The 18585-nt window shown below is 40.1% G+C and overlaps 1 protein-coding gene across 8 annotated transcripts in view; it reads left to right on the top strand.

Annotated features, from left to right (window-relative positions):
• The window catches only part of EBF1 (EBF transcription factor 1), a 323717-nt gene extending 305629 nt beyond the window's left edge, over positions 1-18088 (top strand). For 4 of the 8 annotated variants that reach the window (XM_032800481.2, XM_032800485.2, XM_032800483.2 and 1 more), the window contains exons 12-17: positions 2707-2772; positions 3420-3597; positions 5484-5663; positions 10397-10591; positions 10969-11037; positions 16498-16577. In XM_032800481.2, coding sequence (XP_032656372.1) covers positions 2707-2772; positions 3420-3597; positions 5484-5663; positions 10397-10591; positions 10969-11036 — 687 coding nt within the window. In that variant the 3' untranslated portion in view covers position 11037; positions 16498-16577. Of the gene's footprint in view, positions 1-2706; positions 2773-3419; positions 3598-5483; positions 5664-10396; positions 10592-10968; positions 11038-16497 lie in introns of all 8 variants that reach the window. The other 4 variants (XM_032800487.2, XM_032800489.2, XM_032800488.2 and 1 more) reach the window with 2 other exon arrangements.
• Positions 18089-18585: the final 497 nt, after the last annotated feature.

The raw sequence follows: 18585 nt of genomic DNA, 5'->3' as shown, positions 1-18585 counted from the left end.
TAAATTTAGCACCTTGGACAGCTCTGTAAAATCTTTATTGCTTTCCTGACCTGCTCGTCATGTTCTGTCTATGTGTTCAGTGGCTCTCAGCTCTGATTGAAAGGCAATATATTAGATCCTGAACACAAACATGCTCGAGGGCTGGTTCACTGTGAGCGTAATGACATGGAGGTGAGAACAATTTTCTGGTCGCTGCAATCCAAGCACCTTGCAAGGTCTGTTATTCTAATTTATGGAGGATTTTTGGGGCTCCTCTGTATTTGAAATAATCACTTTAGCACCACTGGTAATTTAAGCAGATCTGAAAAAGTTTTCAATGGCATAAAACAAAAACAAGTTAATATCTTAAAAATATATATAGTAGCATTGAAGACAAATTTGTGTGTATAGGAGCTATGGTCAATTCTGGAGTAGAAGAGACCTACCTGACAAAGGAGCTTTTGTGTAACATCCGCCTTGTGTAATCTGAAAATGTCAGAAACAAGGAAAGGCTTTTATTGTGTGAAAATGTTGTTAAAAAAAGCATGAAGCTCACATTTACAGACTCTGGGGATGCTATAAAAATAACCTGGGACGAGCTGGAAATGTTCAGTGCCACTTGTCAAATGTACTTCAATGAGTCATGATGAAAATTAATTTTATTTACATGCAGTATGATATGGCATCAAATAACTTCCAATTCCTTAATAGTGGGAACACATTTGACATTACATGATGTAGCAATAAGATCTCATGTTTTGAGCTTTGCACTGGCCTTCCTCCCCTACTCCCTAATCTCTGCTCTGACTTGGTCCAAACGATTTTTAGCTCAGCATTACATAGATGATCAAGATGGGTTGTGGGGAGATTGACTAATTTTTAATAATTTGGCATAGTCACATATTAGGCTACAGACATTACCCAAACAGTTTGAAGACACTATATTGCTTCCTGCTTTTTTAATTAGGGCTGGAAAAGACAAAATTTGACAAGAAGATCTTTAGTTTGAATCTTTAATGCAAGGCAGATAAGGGTGGTCAATTTTTTAGTGGCTCTGTTAAAACTCTCTCTGTATACTAGTAAATTTCTAATTCTCATGGCCAAACAACACAAACAGGACAAAGGCTGTAGCTGCCTAACTGTTAGAAAACTATTTCAAATGTCTTGATTCAAAACCCATCAATTATATAATGCACTTCGCTTCATGTATGAAAAATAATTGAAATGTGTGCTTTAGAAAGGGGATGTATAGCAACTTAAGGCAAGCCTAAATGTTTACCGGGAGTTCAAAAAACCTCCATCTCATTTTTGAATTTAGGACATTATATATGTCATATGTAGTTACTGCAGTATGACAACTGTTTTATCTTATATTATAGAGAATTTAAAATTGAAAAAAATGCTAATATGCATCTAAAAGCTTGTCATTTGAAGAGTTGTTCGAGGATTTCTGAAGAGGTTATGGTGACAGCAAAATGAATGCAATTATATCTATTTTCTGATCAGAGTGTACAATATATGCTACATTACTGCTCCTTTTTGGTATAAAATATAGCTATTGTGTAAAATATTTTAAGTTAAACTTTTTTAACTTTACACAGAAGTATTAAAAAGCCCTAAGAATCGGTGCTGCATCTATATTTGTGAACCTCCTGCAGAAATATATATTTGGATGCAGCTTCATGTTTCTATATTCGATAAACACTCAGCTATGGGGAAAAGTAGAAACATCATTTGTATTTAAGAGTGTGAGTATGGGTAGGTTTTTTTCAGACCAATAGACATCTGCTGGATATTCTGACATCATATAGAGGAAGATTTCCTTTGGTCTAAATTTTGCAGATGCAGTTAAAAATTTTCTTTCGGGCTTGTTAGCCTGACTTCTTGCATGCTTAAAAATATAAACAAAGGAGACATGGTATTACCCAGATGTCAGTAGAAAATACTAAAGAAGCAACAGAGTTTGAGAGAGGAGTAAAGAAGAGTTCTTCCTAAAACATATCATCATAGAGAACCACGAAAACAATAAACAAAGGAGCAGATGGAGAAAGTGACAAACAAGGAAATTAAAGGTAGAGTTATACCCAAAATTCAGAACCAGTTCCTGGATTGTTTTAAATTATGCTTCTATGTAGGGAATTCTGCCAGCAGTCCCTTCTCAGCCCTGCTCTGTCTCTCCATAATATTGTTGTGCAGCCCTTGCACATACATGATCATGACTGTGGCCCATAACATCAAAACCATAGAAGTTGAATGTTACATTATCAGTAGCACAGGACTGATTGGATCTCCTTTGACTGTGGCCTGTCTGATAAGGTCACAATTCCTGTGATACGCAATTAAGAATGAAATAAACACATCTAAGGGATGCATAACATGCTCTGAATGACATTGATTGCAGTAATCTAGTAAATGACCTCAGGATTGTATTCTGCAATAAATCTATGAGTGGTTTATAGTGCAGATGGCAGAGACAATTGAGTGATGTATTTCATTTTGCAGCATCAATGACTCTCACCCTTTTGACTTGATTAAGCATGTGTGTGAATAGGATGAACTAGTGATTTAACACTATTCGATGTTTGCTGAGAGTTGTTGCTTGCAAAGACTACCTGGTTGGAAAAAATAACGCAACCGATACAACAATATATAAAGATTCTAACTAGCTGCTTTTCCTACATTGTGTTTATTGAATTCAAAGGAGCACATCTGTTTTTATATTGACAGGAAGTGATACTGAAGAGGGCTGCTGATTTAGTGGAAGCACTCTATGGTATGCCACATAATAACCAGGTAAATGTATTCTGCTGGAGCAACTCTAAAACCTGAATGAGCTTTAGCCCGGGAGTGATGGCCAAGGGTATAAGCATGTTATTACAGAGTGAAAGGAGGACAAATGTATGAGAAAACATAACATTTTGGCTGGTTGGGTGTTTTGGGCTGGAGAGTGAAGTGCGTGAATTTATTACTCATGTAAGTAGCTGGCTTCCCAGCCATGAAGAGTTTTATCCCAGGTTGCCAGAAAACATATAATTTGGGCAGCAACATTGTAAGATTCTTGCCCTGCCATTGTGATCTGCGGTGCCTTGTCCCTGAGAAATGAGTGAGTAGTTTAGGCTCTATCCCTATTCAGACTTTGGCCTCTAACAATCAGAGTGCCATTGTTTTTTTGATGTGCCAATTGTCTTTGCCCACTGGGATGTGGACCTGGACTGAGACTTCCAACTCCTTTCCCAGAGAGGTCAGTATTTATCATCAGATGTTAACAATGTACTGTCATTAACTATCTGGGTAGAGTCAGTCCACTGATTTAGAAACAAACCACCCAATCTGAGCCTTTGAGCCATCCATTATCTAGTACATTTAACAGAACACATCTCCTTGCATTTGTTGGAAGATAATTTGACAATCCTTTTTATTTGTTCTTTTCCCGTCTCCAGGAAATAATTCTGAAAAGAGCAGCGGATATTGCAGAAGCTCTCTACAGTGTTCCCCGCAATCACAACCAGCTCCCAGCACTTGCTAACACATCAGTCCATGCAGGGATGATGGGAGTGAATTCCTTCAGTGGTCAACTAGCAGTCAACGTCTCGGAAGCCTCACAGGCCACCAATCAGGGTCAGAGAAAGAAATAGCTTCTTCTTTGTATGCACCCTATGCTGACAAATGTCAGAGGATCAGGCACTAAGGATGTAGGTCAATCAAGAACTGGTTATTCTATACTAGGCAAGGAGCATGCCTAGTGAATGATTCTCTTGCATATTCCATGCATGATTTTGTCAAGGGATAATAGATTGCTTAATGACTTTGCCCCCAGCTCCGGAAAGCACTTACAGAATGCTTTCCCGACATGGGATGATTTCTTGAATTGAGGCCTTAAAAAGTGTTTCCTTACAATGAAAGAGTATCCCTTCAGTATTTGCATTATGTAAGACACACTTTGGAGACTATTTTTAAAATTTTCATCAAATTTTGAAACGTTAAAAAATCTTGCCTGATTTTTTTAAAGACATTTTCTGGACAGTTCCCTCTCCCCCTCCCGCTCTTTCAGTTGGCTGTAGAACGAAGATAATCATTTTTTCATTTAAAAACATTCTCACATTTTGTCAGATTTAAAAAAGTATTTATGCAAATACTTTCACAGTTTCCTCTCCCGCTTTTTTACCAGCTCTCCCAATATGAAGTTTGGAATATATTTTGGTGGTAACACCAGTAAAAAGGGGTGTTCTCCTGGAAGGTTGAAAGACCAGTTTACTTTACATGAATATATATGTATAACTTTAGAACGTAACATACTTTCTACCAAGGCACCCTGGGACAAGCAGCAACATTTGGGTTTTATCTCTCAGAAGTGGAAATGTATTTTGTATGTTCTAATATAGTTGGGTCTGAAAACTAATCCTACATCCAGATATGATTTCCCCAACCCTGTTGCCCACAATTCTGTGGAAATTCGGAGCTGGAGCTGGATTTAAACTTTGCAGCTAGTTTCCATCTCTACCATGAATTCAGATATCTTAGAACTTTGGAGAATTCATTTATCTAGGTCTTATGCCCTACATTTAAAAGTGGCTAGAGACACTTTAAAAGGACACTTTAAAGGGGTTTGCGCTTTTGAAGGGCACCCAGAACATTCAGAAAATGAGTCCTTTTAACTTGTGTCAAATTGGGCACTCAAAATTGCTGCTCACTTTTGAAAATTGTGGCCAAATGTATACACCAACTCCACAGAATCATAGACTTTAAGGTCAGAAGGGACCATTATGATCATCTTGTCTGACCTCCTGCACAACACAGGCCACAAAATCTCACCCACCCACTCCTGTAACAAACCCCTAACCAATGTCTGAGCTACTGAAGTCTTCAAATCGTGGTTTAAAGACTTCAAGGTGCAGAGAATCCTCCAGCAAGTGACACTTGCCCCACGCTGCAGAGGAAGACAAAAAAAAATCCAGGGCCGCTGCCAATCTGCCCTGGAGGAAAATTTCTTCCTGACCCCAAATAGGCGATCAGCTAAACCCTGAGCATGTGGGCAAGACTCACCAGCTAGCACCCAGCAAAGAATTCTCTGTAGTAACTCAGATCCCACCCTATCTAACATCCCATCACAGACCATTGGGCATATTTACCTGCTAATAATCAAAGATCGATTAATTGCCAAAATTAGGCTATCCCATCATACAATCCCCTCCATAAACTTATCAAGCTTAGTCTTGAAGCCAGATATGTCTTTTGACCCCTTGGGAGGCTGTTCCAGAACTTCACTCCTCTGATGATTAGAAACCTTCATCTAATTTCAAGTCTAAACTTCCTAATGGCCAGTTTATATCCATTTGTTCTTATGTCCATCTCTGATCTCCTACCAATAACCCCTGAAGAATAAGCCTGATGTATTTTACTCTAGTTTGCATCATTTGTCTTAGTTTCACAGATTTTGGGAACAGAGTGGGGAGGGTGATGTTTAGAAATACTTCTCTTCAACCTTTTCCCCTCTCCAAAAAAAGGTTTTACTCGCAACTCAAGCAGTGTGTCACCTCATGGGTATGTGCCTAGCACCACCCCTCAGCAGACAAACTACAACTCCGTCACAACAAGCATGAACGGCTATGGGAATGCTGGAATGTCAAATTTAGGTGGTTCTCCAACCTTCCTCAATGGATCTGCTGCCAATTCTCCCTATGCCAGTGAGTATCATATGACACTTCTGCATTTTGCACTTTTTCATTAGAATGAAATGGCGACTCTTCTGCGCTATGCAATAGTTAATGGCTATTCTGGTCTCCCTAAGTCACTGGCCTTTTGAAGCACTTTTTAGTGTTGCCATGAGTGCACTGCTCTACTTTATTATTATTATTATTATTTGGGAGAACGTGCAGGGGTGAAAAAGAAAAAATATCTCTCACGACTGAGAGTTTGAAAACTTTCTCTGCATCCTGTGAATAACAACACACCCCCTTAAACGCTGCTAATTCTAGAAAAATGGAGATCACGTAAATGACTTCATGTCTGCTGGATTTAATACTGAGCTTGTTATTTGGGGAGAAGGGAGTCTGAGACTATTTGCTAAGGGAAACCTAATTTGTTCCAACAGTAAGGTATCGAAGTCAGAAAAGATGGGGTAACTTTGGCAAGGGTTGGTATTTATCTGTATAAATAGTATGCGAACACCCCTTTTGGCAATTATTAATTGCCGTTGGGCCACATCTTGAGGCCGTAATTCACTGTTTTTGTTGTTGCTCAGTATTATATTGACTTCACTTGGGACTGAGTAAAATTTGAGCAAGAGTCTGAGAATTTAGCTTATTTATATTAAGCGTTTCTAGAGTGGCACAGAGATACAAAACATTGAAAAGCGCATGTTCCATGCTCTAACGAGCTTACAGTCTGAGGTTCCAACCCTGCAAACGTTTATGCACAGGACTGACTTTATGTCCATTGACTTCAGAAGAGCTACTCAAGTGTGTAAGATTCAGCATGTTGGCAAGTGTAAGTGATTTCGTAAATGTAACTACTCATGTGCGTAAGACAGGATTGGGGCCTGATCCTCCAAAACCGTATGCATATGAGTAGTAGAAACTAATGGGAGCTGCCCAGTTCACCCACCCTTACACACATTGTGTAGTAGCTTACTCTGTGAGTAGTTCCGCTGGCATCAGTGCAAACTCAGTGAAAGAACAGGTCTGTAAGGACTAGTCATGCAAGTGAGATTTTGTAGGGTCAGACCCTAACATGTTCTGTACATGTGGGATGCTAAATATATCAGCATGTATAATTCTAAAGTTATCTGACATTCAGAATGACAGTTAATTATATTGCAATGCATGCAGTGATTCCAGATTTGAAAAGGAATAATAACAATTCAATTTGAAAATATTGACCTCGGCTTCTTAGCTTCCCAATATTTAGAAAAAAATGTGCTCCTACAAACCTAGCACTTTGTAACTGGGGAATCTCCAATCAGTATTACTTCATTACTCTGATAACAATGGAATCTTTAATGTTACAAATTTTCTTCCTTGTTAACCTGGATTTCCTATAATAGAACCTGTACGCTCTGAATTCATAATGCAACAGATTAAAAAGGTATCTTTTTTTGGAAACAGATGTCTGTAACCCATTAAAAATACTCCTGCAATTTATTATTTCATATTTAAGAATGAAGCCATCTTTGGAGTAAGACTTCACTTCTCAGTCCTGATCATTTGCTTTATTCTGTTTTTATTTTCGGGGGGGTTTGTGGTAGATGTGTCATTCTGTTAATATCTAATCCATTCAATCAGAAAATGTTTCAATCATGACCTGAAAATTAAAAGGTGGCATTCTTAATTAAATCAATAAACTAATTGCTGGATAGTAGCAATTCAATTTAGGTGCTTTGATTGTTCTTCCTTAACAATTGCTTGCAGACACCAAGTGACTTCAGACTAGATTGTATCTGTCAGACTGTAAAACTTTGAACGTTTAATTTCCATTAATTGATTTCCTCAGTGTTTCACAAATATGATATCCGATTCTCATATAGGGACTCAGATGGGATGATTTTTATCTGCATGAATGCAAATAAAATAATAATCCAAAACCCAACTGATTTGAATTTTCTTCCTATAATATTTAATTATTCATAAACCACTCATGTTCATAAATAGTTTCTAAACCAGATGAACAATAAGAATAAGGAATCCCACTGGTAATAGGTCCCTTTCTGTTTTGGTTCAAGGCTGGAGTCCAATAATACTGTATTAACTGGAATTGTTTGGATGTATTTTTATGAAAACAAACTCCCTACATGATAAATCCATGACCCACAGACATTAATTGCATTATACAGTAAACCAACAGGATTCCAAGTACTCAGTCATTTAAAAATCAAACCTCCTTTGTGTCAACTTTGCAATGTAAACAGGGAGTGTTTAAAAATCAGACACATCTGAATAAGTTGCCTTCATTTAAAAATATTCTAAACCTGTTCACAAAACCTGAAGACATCTATTTACTCCCATAAGTGGGGCAAGATGTTGAGCTGATATATATCAGAATAGCTCACTTGAAGACAATCGAGCTACACTGATTTACACCAGTTGAGCATCTGGCCCATGGCTCTGAATGAAAATGTAGCATTCTCGATATCCAGACTGTGGTCACAGATCCACCAGGAGGTTTTCTTGACTTGGCTGTCATAAAAGTCAGTCCCTGTTTTCAGTATCCTAAATATCACCCAACATATGATTTGTTAATCCAAACTTTCCCCTTATACCATCCCGTCCTCTCACCGTGCCACCCTAACCCACCCACCCATTGGTCAGATGAAAAATATGAATAAATGTTTGTGATGCTGTGTACTCTGATGATGGCCCTCAGAGGAGTCCAGAGAAGAAGGCGGCTTCCCGAAGCTGATTGACACTTTGAAGCTAAAGAACAGCCTGATTTCGGCATTTATAGATGAGAATGCATCATCACAGGACCCAGAGGTCATCTTGAGATAGGCTAGGTGGAATTCACTTACCGGGATGGCAAAGAAGGTACACTTGGGAAGCAGGATTTACAGGGATGATGCCCACAATGAGAAAATTGCATGTTGCAATTACTACCACATCTTACATAGGATAGAGTGGGACTGGGAAAGGTTCAGAGAATGACAACAAAGATGATCAAGGGTATGGAACTGCCTCCCTACAAGAGATTAAAAAGATTAGGGCCGATCAGCTCAGAAGAGAGACGTCTACAGAGCGATATACTAGAAGTTCATAAAAATCACGAGTGGTGTGGAAAAAGTGAATAGAGATGTGCTATTTACCCTTTCCCAGAAAACTCCGGGGTCACCTGATAGAAATTAATAGGCAGCAGGTTTAATACAAAGTGCTTTTTCACACAACTAACCTGGGGTAATCATCACCTTGGGATGTTGTGGTGGCCAAAAGTATACATGGATTCAAAAAAGTACTGGAGAAGTTCATGGAGGACAGGTCCATCACTGGCTATTAGCCAAGATGGTCAGGGACACAACCCCATACTCAGGACAACCCTAAACATCTGACTGCCAGAAGCCAGGAGTAGAAAATGGTGTGGATCACTCCATAATTACTCTGTTCTGCACACTACCCTGAAGCTTTGGCAGAGGACGCTGTTAGAGACAGGATACTAGGTAAGATAGACCATGGGTCTGACCCAATATGGAAGCTGTTATGTTTTTATGTTCTAGTTCCAAGAATCAAAAAGAGTAAACGTAAATAGATGAAGCTATGACAGCAGCCATCTTGCGGTTTCAGCAGCCTTCATGTTGCCTGTAGCTCAATTAACTTTTAGAATCTGCTGAAAGTCACTTCTGCCATGAGCCCTCCTGACCCAGAGAACAAATCACAAGCCAGGAGACTTGTTTAACTCTCCACCCTCTTAATAGCACTTTTTCACCCTCAACCCATCCAATGGGAATAACAGAAAAATCCTAGCCACTGGTGCTCTGCAGCTGATTCTTGTCAAATAGGTTGGTTGGGTACCACAAGCTCTGATCTTCTGCAGGTTTTATGAAACACTGGAGATCTTTCCAGACCCCTTTAGGTGCAAAGATGGGCTGCCTTCAGTGCGGGTATCCCGGTCCAGTTGAAAGGCTTGGACTTTCCAAATAAGACCTAGCTCCAAGTTTCCATCTAAAATACTGTACTGTCCCTTCAGCGATTGAACTGGCATCATCTGCCACATTAAGGAAGTCCTAAAGATTTGTCCCAATCATAGCTAAAGTAGCTTAAAAATAATAATAAAGTAATGTGCTGGATGAAAAGGAAGAGTCTATCACACCAACAAGAATGATTATTAAGAACATAAGAACGGCCACACTGGGTCAGACCAAAGGTTCATCTAGCCTAGTGTCCTGTCTTCCGACAGTGGCCAATGCCAGGTGCCCCAGAGGGAATGAACAGAACAGGTAATCATCAAGTGATCCATCCGCTGTCACCCATTCCCAGCTTCTGGCAAACAGAGGCCAGGGACACCATCCCTGCCCATCCTGCCTTATAGCCATTGATGGACTTATCCTCCATGAATTTACCTAGTTCTTTTTGAATCCTGTTATAGTATTGGCCTTCACAACGTCCTCTGGCAAAGAGTTCCACAGGTTGACAGTGCATTATGTGAAGAAATACTTCCTGTTGTTTTAAACCTGCTGCCTGCTAAGATTCATGATCAAGTACTAGGCAGTAAGGCCTGTGAGATTTACAGTGGTGGTTGGCACACACTATGTGCCAGATTTTCAGAAGTGCTGAGCACGCGGGACTCTAACTGAAGTCAAGGGGAGATGTGGATGGTCTCAGGGCCTTTTGAAACGAGGACCTGTGCATCCTGGAATCAGGAATCTTTTCTTCCTAGTGTCTACTTGTGAATTCACAGTGTAAGAAATGCTTGGTTTTGGGTTTTTTTCCTCTAGTCGTGCCATCAAGTCCAACAATGGCCTCCTCCACTAGCCTCCCATCAAACTGTAGCAGTTCCTCCGGGATTTTCTCCTTCTCACCAGCCAACATGGTCTCAGCGGTGAAACAGAAGAGTGCGTTTGCCCCTGTCGTGAGACCACAAACTTCCCCACCTCCCGCTTGCACCAGCACCAATGGCAATAGCCTGCAAGGTAAGTGAGATCAGCACGGGGAGGAAGATTGCTCCTCTTGAAACCGCAAGGTTGCAGCACTACATTACGCACAGGATTTAATTAAGTGTTTAATTAGAAGTTGGCAGATGGGATGGAGCTTGATGGGGCTGTCGTGGTCTCTGGCCAATAGTTTACTCCTATAAAGAATAACTGGAATCTGTCCCCATTCCCCTGTGCCTAGCAGGTGACTGGGAACATGCCCTTTCTTTAACTCTACTAATCCTACTGAATTTAGATGCTATGGCTTTAAAAGCACCCATCTAGTGTTTTGATAAAAACGAGAACTATTTCCGCTTACTAATACCATCCTTTTTCTTTCTTTTTCTCTCTTATTTCCTGTTGTCGTCCATTATCAGACCAGTCTTTTGTGGACTCTAGCAAGTACTCCACTGCAGGGTCTCTCCAGGGGCTGGCCTTCTCCTGAAGTACGTCACTCAATCTTCCCTTCCTTTTTTTTCCCCTTTGTCATCATACTCTTATGCAGAAATCCTTCCGACTCCGCAAGAGCTGTAGGTCGTCACAGCACATACACAGCTGCAAAGCTTGGTGCTTATGTTTGCCTTTAATAAATACAAGGCGCATTCCTAACTAAAAGCCACATTTCCCAGTTTTCTGCATAACGGGACAAACTGCTCCTTGTGATTAATGGACTGCATGTAAGCCAATTAATCTCCTAAATGATGCAGTGTCCCTTTGAAAGCCTCTTCGGCCATTGGTAATACTGGAGCTTCTTCTTTGGTATGTCCCTAGTTCTCTAATTCAAAAGTATACGAATATGGTTACCTAAGTACGTAATCATGTTCGTGCACACTGCGGGAACGGGAGATTAAACTCCAGTCAGCACTGGGGATGCTGCAGGAAGCCGAACTGCACATTTCATTATTTGCTGCGACGTATTGTACAATGTGGTGCCGAACCCTCCCTTATAATTACTGTACGCCACGTTAGCATGCTGAGACGTGTATGTGTTCCTGCTCACTCATATTGAGAAGGTTTCATACGCAGAGGCAGCCAACTGGCTCAGACTATGCCAGAGGTGGAAAGATTTTGTGATGCATGCTGTACTTTAGATCTCAGGTTTAGGCATTTTCCTTTCCACGTGCCTGTGCAAGTCCGATAAAGAGTACTGAGTGGAGAATAAACCTTTAGTCACTAAACTCATTTCACTTAGGGCTTGTTTCAGAATGATCTATTCAAAATGTGTGTAATGTCCTAAAGTATCTGCGTGCCATGCCACAGCTTCTGTCATTTCAGAGGGGAGAGGCACTTGCCTCGCAATCAGAGCTGAGATGGCATCACTCACAAAATAAAATCTATATGCATGTAGAGTGGGAAGAATTCATTCATAAAATCCGGCATCTATCATGACTAAAGATAAGCATTGCATTCAGCATACTTTAGACTGATAAATTGGGGGTATAAATCCTTATGCCGAAATAAGTAGTTATAAGGCTAGAACATATGAATTAGTAGTTTTTTTCAGGTGTCAGTCAAACCCCTCATTTAACACGTTAGAAACAAAACAACCAGGTTTTCAGTCGACAGCTAAACCTTGGCTCACAGAAAATGTGCTCTCTTTAAAAATCCGTCACTGCCAGTGACCTGCAGATTTGAACAACATTTATTTGCAACAGCATCAACTAGAACTATTTAGCCTTGTGAATAAAAATTGGAAACAGATAGTTGGCTCACATGGGCTTTTGAGAGTGTTTGTGTTTCTTCTGTCCCTTCCCCCCTTGCTTTGGAGTGGGGAAAGAGAGCGAGAAGCAGGAGGTTTTTTTAAAATCATTGTTTTTCACTTCATCACACACGGAATTCCAGATTTCACCTACTGTATTATGAAAAGCAATTATGGAATGAGCTTAGAGCACTGGTCGCAGTTGGGGATTGCTGATTGCCGCCTCATTATGTCACGTCCAGAAAACACACCGATCGAAGTATTTCCCCTAATTTGTATTTAGCAATTCAGTTTCATAATAGGAATAAGACACCAAGAGAAACGGTTCATTTCTAGGGCACCACTGAACTTCTTGGTGAGTTAGACACATGGCCTTTAGCCCTGTGCCTTATGACACCACCCGAGGCATGCAATAATCACTCAGAAATGCACTGCCTGTTGTGTCTTATTGCTTAAATAAACAACCATGTATAAGGAGGCTGTCTTATCTCTCTTGGGCTTCTGGTTACACCAGAAAGCAATCAAGCTTTGCTTATGCAGCAGAAGTCACTAGAACTGCAGCCATGCTGATCTGTTGTTCTCTTTGCCGAGCAATTTTGTAAAACTCAGAATACATTATTTCTGTAATTTGCTAACAACAGATACAAATGAGCATGGGATGGGCAGAAATAATGCCGATGTATAGGGGCTGTTCCTCTCTCTCCTTTTAGAGGAGGTCTGATCTTATACCTACAGCATTTCCCTCTGATCTCTCCTTTTTTCAGAATTGATGGCATGCTGCAGTTGAGAGAATTTACATGGCCCTGTAGACGCAGCACTTAAGGAACAAAAGTAGCATGATCTAAATGAGGACCTGGCAGAATGGAAATGCCAAGGCTTTTAGGCAGAAAAGATGTCGTTTTCTCTATTTGACTTGTAATTTAATTCAGAATATCAGAGCTCCTCAATAAGAATAATGATAGTGATGCCTTGAAAACCTACTTACATGATGTACTTTTGTATCATTTCACTTCCACTGGCACCAGGTGCATCTCTTGCATTAATCTATGGGGAAATTTAACAGTCCTAGAGTGAGGAGTTGTCATTATTTCCGTAAGGCTCAGTTGTGGCGTTCCCACAAGTCCCCACTATGGGGCTGCACATAGTAGTACTGCCCCAGAAGGATACCAGACTCAGAGAGATGTGATTTTGTCTCTGGGTTCCCCCCTTGCTCCTGAGGACGCCGCAACCTGCATTAGACCTTCACCTGGCACAGATTACTTACCCTTCAGCAACAGCTCAGCTGTGCTGGCTAGAGTTGGGGGTGGGGGGGACAGAGTCAAGACACCACTCACTCCCTCCTCTTCCCCTCAACATCCCCCCACCCACAGAGGAAGAAGCGTAGCAGCTGCCACTGAGGCTGCTCTCACCCCTGTACTTAGTTGAGCCAAGAGGGCCTTACAACCCCCACCCCTTCCTCCCAATTTCCACCAACGTGCTCTTCTTTCAGGACTTTCATCCATAGATCCCGAAGTGCTTCACAAAGGTGGTAAATATCATTGTCCCCATTTATACAGGTTGGAAAACTGACTTGCCCAAAGTCACTGATCCGTAGAACATAGGTCTTCTAAGTCCCAGTCCAGTGGCCCACGCTAGTCCCCCACATGTGCACATAGGGTGAATCACAATCTCACCCTTAACTGAGGCCCTGTTATCACCTACCTGGGTGGGAGGGGACTGGAATTCCCTAGAGTTTCCATTTCCTCAGACCCAACAAATGTCAAAGAATCCACAAGAGGCTTCCTGGTGGAGATGGCTGCTGGATAGATTCTTCATTTCCCTCTCCTGCATGGTGGGGGCTGAACTCCCCAACATCATTCCTTCTGTGGGGCCGGGGAAAACCTGCCCCGCCCATGGAACATGTTCACAACTTGGTATGGGGAACCTCATGGAGTTTCCAGCCCTCCATATGGGGACAAGTTGGGCCTAAAAATCATGGATGGTAAAGATGCTATAAAGATGGATGGAAAAGATGCTATAAAGTATTCTTAGGCCTCATCAGACAAGGTCCCATCTTCCCCTCCCTATGCCAGAAGGAGGGGAAGATGGGACCTTGTCTGATGAGGCCTAAGAATACTTTATAGCATCTTTTCCATCCATCTTTATAGCATCTTTACCATCCATGATTTTTAGGCCCAACTTGTCCCCATATGGAGGGCTGGAAACTCCATGAGGTTCCCCATACCAAGTTGTGAACATGTTCCATGGGCGGGGCAGGTTTTCCCCGGCCCCACAGAAGGAATGATGTTGGGGAGTTCAGCCCCCAAACCCACAGATCCACATAGATTAGGGTGACCAGACGTCCTGATAAAATTGGTCAAACTGCAGAGCAAACCAGTCCTGTTATAACATTCACAAAGAACCTATGCAACTACCCCTTGTAATAGTGTTTACTTTTAGTTAGCTCAAAAGCTTGTCTCTCTCTCCAACAGAAGTTGGTCTAATAAAAGATATTACCTCACCCACCTTGACTCTCCTATGTCCTGGGACCAACACAGCTACCACACTGCATGCTTGCAGTATACCATTCAGCCACTAGATGTGCCCTTGTTCTGTACAGGTTGTAGTAGAGTGTGGTCCCTGGTAAACAAAGAGAGACAAAGGTGGAGGTGAAACTGTGAGGAAGTCTATTGTTTTTCTGTAGCTGTTTTCTGTAAACCAGTTTAAAAGAGACTGTGATTCTATATCTCATGATGCACCATTCCAACTGAAGGGAAAAAAGAAGGAAATTATGTTGGAAATAATAGTGCAGTAAAATCATCAATCTACCTTAAACAAACAAAAGACATGAAAATCTAAATTAAGACTAAAATTCTACTCTTAATTTATCCCAGTAGTGAAAAGGCACCTAAAGATTTGGTGAGCCCATAAGATGCCATGATGCTGAGCCAACAACACTGGGTTAAGCGTTGATTGCAGCTTTAACTTGGAACTTTCTTCTGTAGGGGGTTTAAGTTGCTCTCAGGACCACTGGCTACACATGCACAACTCCAAGTAATGTCAATATCCAAAAATTTTTTAAATAGGTAAAATGTTAAATGAATCAGTATCAGAGGGGTAGCCGTGTTAGTCTGTATCTGTAAAAGCAGCAAAGAATCCTGTGGCACCTTATAGACTAACAAACGTTTTGGAGCATGACGAAGTATTCACCCACGAAAGCTCATGCTCCAAAACGTCTGTTAGTCTGTAAGGTGCCACAGGATTCTTTGCTGCTTTTACAAATGAATCAGTGTGTGCCACAGTCTGAGAGAATCAGGGAAAGGAGTATAGGTGAGCACCGAGTCCACTCTGGGTCAGCTAGTGGTTGCAAACCTATCAGTTCTGCAGAGCTGCAACAACCAAACAAAAGAGCCTACTGGAAGAAATCCATCTTCTCAGCTGGCTCCTGTTAGTTAAGTGATGAGGTCTGAAGCTTTGATTTCCCATAGGCTTAACTGCTGTTCTAATTTGCAAGGATCCCAATCAGCCTTTGGATCAGATGTTTCAATCTTGTATCATCATTCTCAGCATCACTTGGGTCTGTATCGGCTCATACTGGCCTACTCCTGAACTATCTCACAAAACAGCAAAATGTATCCCCAACCTGGCCTAGAAACACTGAGTGATAAGTTTGACCATCCACTCTTCAGGGGTTTGAATACCGAAATGATCTTGTCTGGGAAAGCTGGCTAAGAAAAGGATCTAGTGTTAGTGTACATAAGGCAACACACTATGGCTTTAGTATACACTGCTGACATGTGGGATGATACCTGTATGCCCACACAGGGCACAAATGTCTGTTCTTCTTAAGAACTTAACAGAATTTATGAAAATTCTCGCAGTTTAGGCCTCCTCAGCTTTGCCAGCAGCAACAAAATTCTGCATCTAAGAGCTGAAAAGGGGTTGAGTCTGAGCTCAGATACTGTGCTAAATTTACGCTAGAAAAATGTCATTGATGCCAGCAGTTAGACCTGATTTACACGAGTGTCAGTGAGATCAGAATCAGACCTTTTGTATTTAATGCATATATTGTTATTCCTCTCGTTTGACACTTGTGTATAATTCAGTTCCCAGTATAGATAGTATCTGACTGGTAAATGCAGTAAAGGTTTTGGAATTGAAGGTGTGATGCAAAGGAGTTACTTTTTTCTTTTTCTTTTTTTTCCTTCCTCTCCCCTCTTTTTAACAGCTATATCTGGCATGATTGTTCCTCCCATGTGAAAGGATTGCCTTGAAGAATTTTATTGAAGAGGTTGAATTCTGCTTCAGAGAGAAATCTGATACAAGTCCCAGAGTGGAACTTTTTACTCAGGCCTTTTTAAAAAAAATAAAATACAATAAAATAAAGAGGAATTTTACAATAACTGCAGATTTTTAAACAAAACAAAAATCACCATCCTTGCAAATACTGAAATTAACAAAGAATCTGCAATTGCAAGGTGTTGATTTGAGTTGTCCATCCCATGTACTTGGGAGATATATTTATTCTGTGTTGATAAAGAAAATCCACTTTTTTCTTGGTTTTTGTTTTTTGTTTGTTTTATTTTTTAAAGCTTGATTTAACTCAACAGCCATTTGTCTTTTATAAATCATACAGTTCTGCAAGGGACACTAGAGATGAAACTTCATGTTTTTAATTTATGACCCTTTTCTAAAGCTGTGTAAAGGGAAATGAAGTGGTAACATTTACAAACAAGTCAGTGAGGGACAGAATAGAAGTGCCAGTTAGTTTTTTTAGAAGAATAATGGCCATTTAATTAAGAGTCGGCTCATATGTGTTGTTTATCCAGGGATGGTTTGCTAATCCGATACATTTTTCATTCTCTAATTAAATAGATACCACTCACTAAGCATTTGTTCTTTTAAAACAGGGAGAGAATTTGTAACTTCTGTTTTTAATATCAGACTAAATAATTGTGTAAATAATGCGATGAGAAAAGTTGGTGAAAGTGTAGCTAAGGACATGAATAATGTAAGCTGACGTCTTTAACTCTGAAACCCAGTGCCTCTGGATATAATGCTAAAACTGCATAATTAGACTAGTATGGCTCTCTGTTTAGCTTATATCAGAATCTTTCCAAATGAGTGGCCTCCCTTGAGTTTAGCATAACCTGAGCTGTGCATACAGATCTCCTTTGGATTGTGTGTCACTGTCTAAAGACACGGACTCAAGCCATTATAACATGTTGGGTGTAATCATAAATTTTCCTCCTCACTTTAATCTATTTGTTTCTATGGGGCAAAACCAGAATTGACTCGTCTGCAGTTCTGCATTCTCAATGATCTAGAAGCACACACATTTTTTGTCAGCCTCCCGCTAGGATTGTTGCTGTATCAGCCGACCCTCTCAGTTTGTAGCATAATATATTAAGCAACAGGTAACTGTTTTTGAATAGTAAGTGGAAACATGAATTTGAATTTGCAAGTGGGTGGGAGGGGGAAGGGCCATGAGAAGGTTTCAAATCAAAATCATAGGTTCTGTTTTACAGGAATTTTGCTATCATTATCTGGGAAGTGTTCTTAAAACTATTAGTCAAAGAGGCAGCAAAGCTCTGAAGATGCATTATCTGATATTTTTTTCTTTGCTGTTGTGTTTTGTATGTAGTTATAAATACTGTAGATTTTTTGTGATTTTTTGCCAAAGTTGTTGTTCTATTTATACATTTTAATGTCTTAAGACAGTTTTTCAATGTCACAAAAAATTACTGCATATTTTGCAAAAAGAGCTCACTACCTTTAGCTTGCACATACTTGCAAAATTAATTAAAGGGAAAAAAAAAGCTTTTTTGTTTTGTTTGGGGGGGGTTATTTGTTTGTTTTAAAGGGGATTTTGTAAAATATCCATATAAATAATGTATTTATCTTTGGAATTTGTACATTGCTTTTCCCCTCCATCCCCAGTTTATTTTATTGTGTATGTTTGCTATGTGAAAAGTGCTGATTTGTTTGGTCATTCACCGTTGTATTAGCTGTTGAAATGTGATTTTAAAACATTTCATTTATAGGGTTTTTTTAAGATTGTTTTAAACCATGCTTCCATTTTTTATTTCCACCTAAAAGCCATTGTCTATTTTTGTATTATTTGTAAGTTAAGAAGTTTTTTCCAATATATGGCAAAAAGTAGCATATTATTCTTGTAGCATTTAGTTATGTAGATTTAAAAAAATATCCTTTGCTTTTGAGGCTTAACAAAAAATAATGCTGTTTTACTCTATTAATATGCATGGGACCTCTCCTCTTTGGAGTGACACATTTTTGTGCATTAAATATGGGGAGA

Source organism: Chelonoidis abingdonii, chromosome 7 (genome assembly GCF_003597395.2).
Source record: "Chelonoidis abingdonii isolate Lonesome George chromosome 7, CheloAbing_2.0, whole genome shotgun sequence".
NCBI classification, from domain to species: domain Eukaryota; kingdom Metazoa; phylum Chordata; order Testudines; family Testudinidae; genus Chelonoidis; species Chelonoidis abingdonii.
This window is presented reverse-complemented; position numbering and strand designations above follow the sequence as displayed.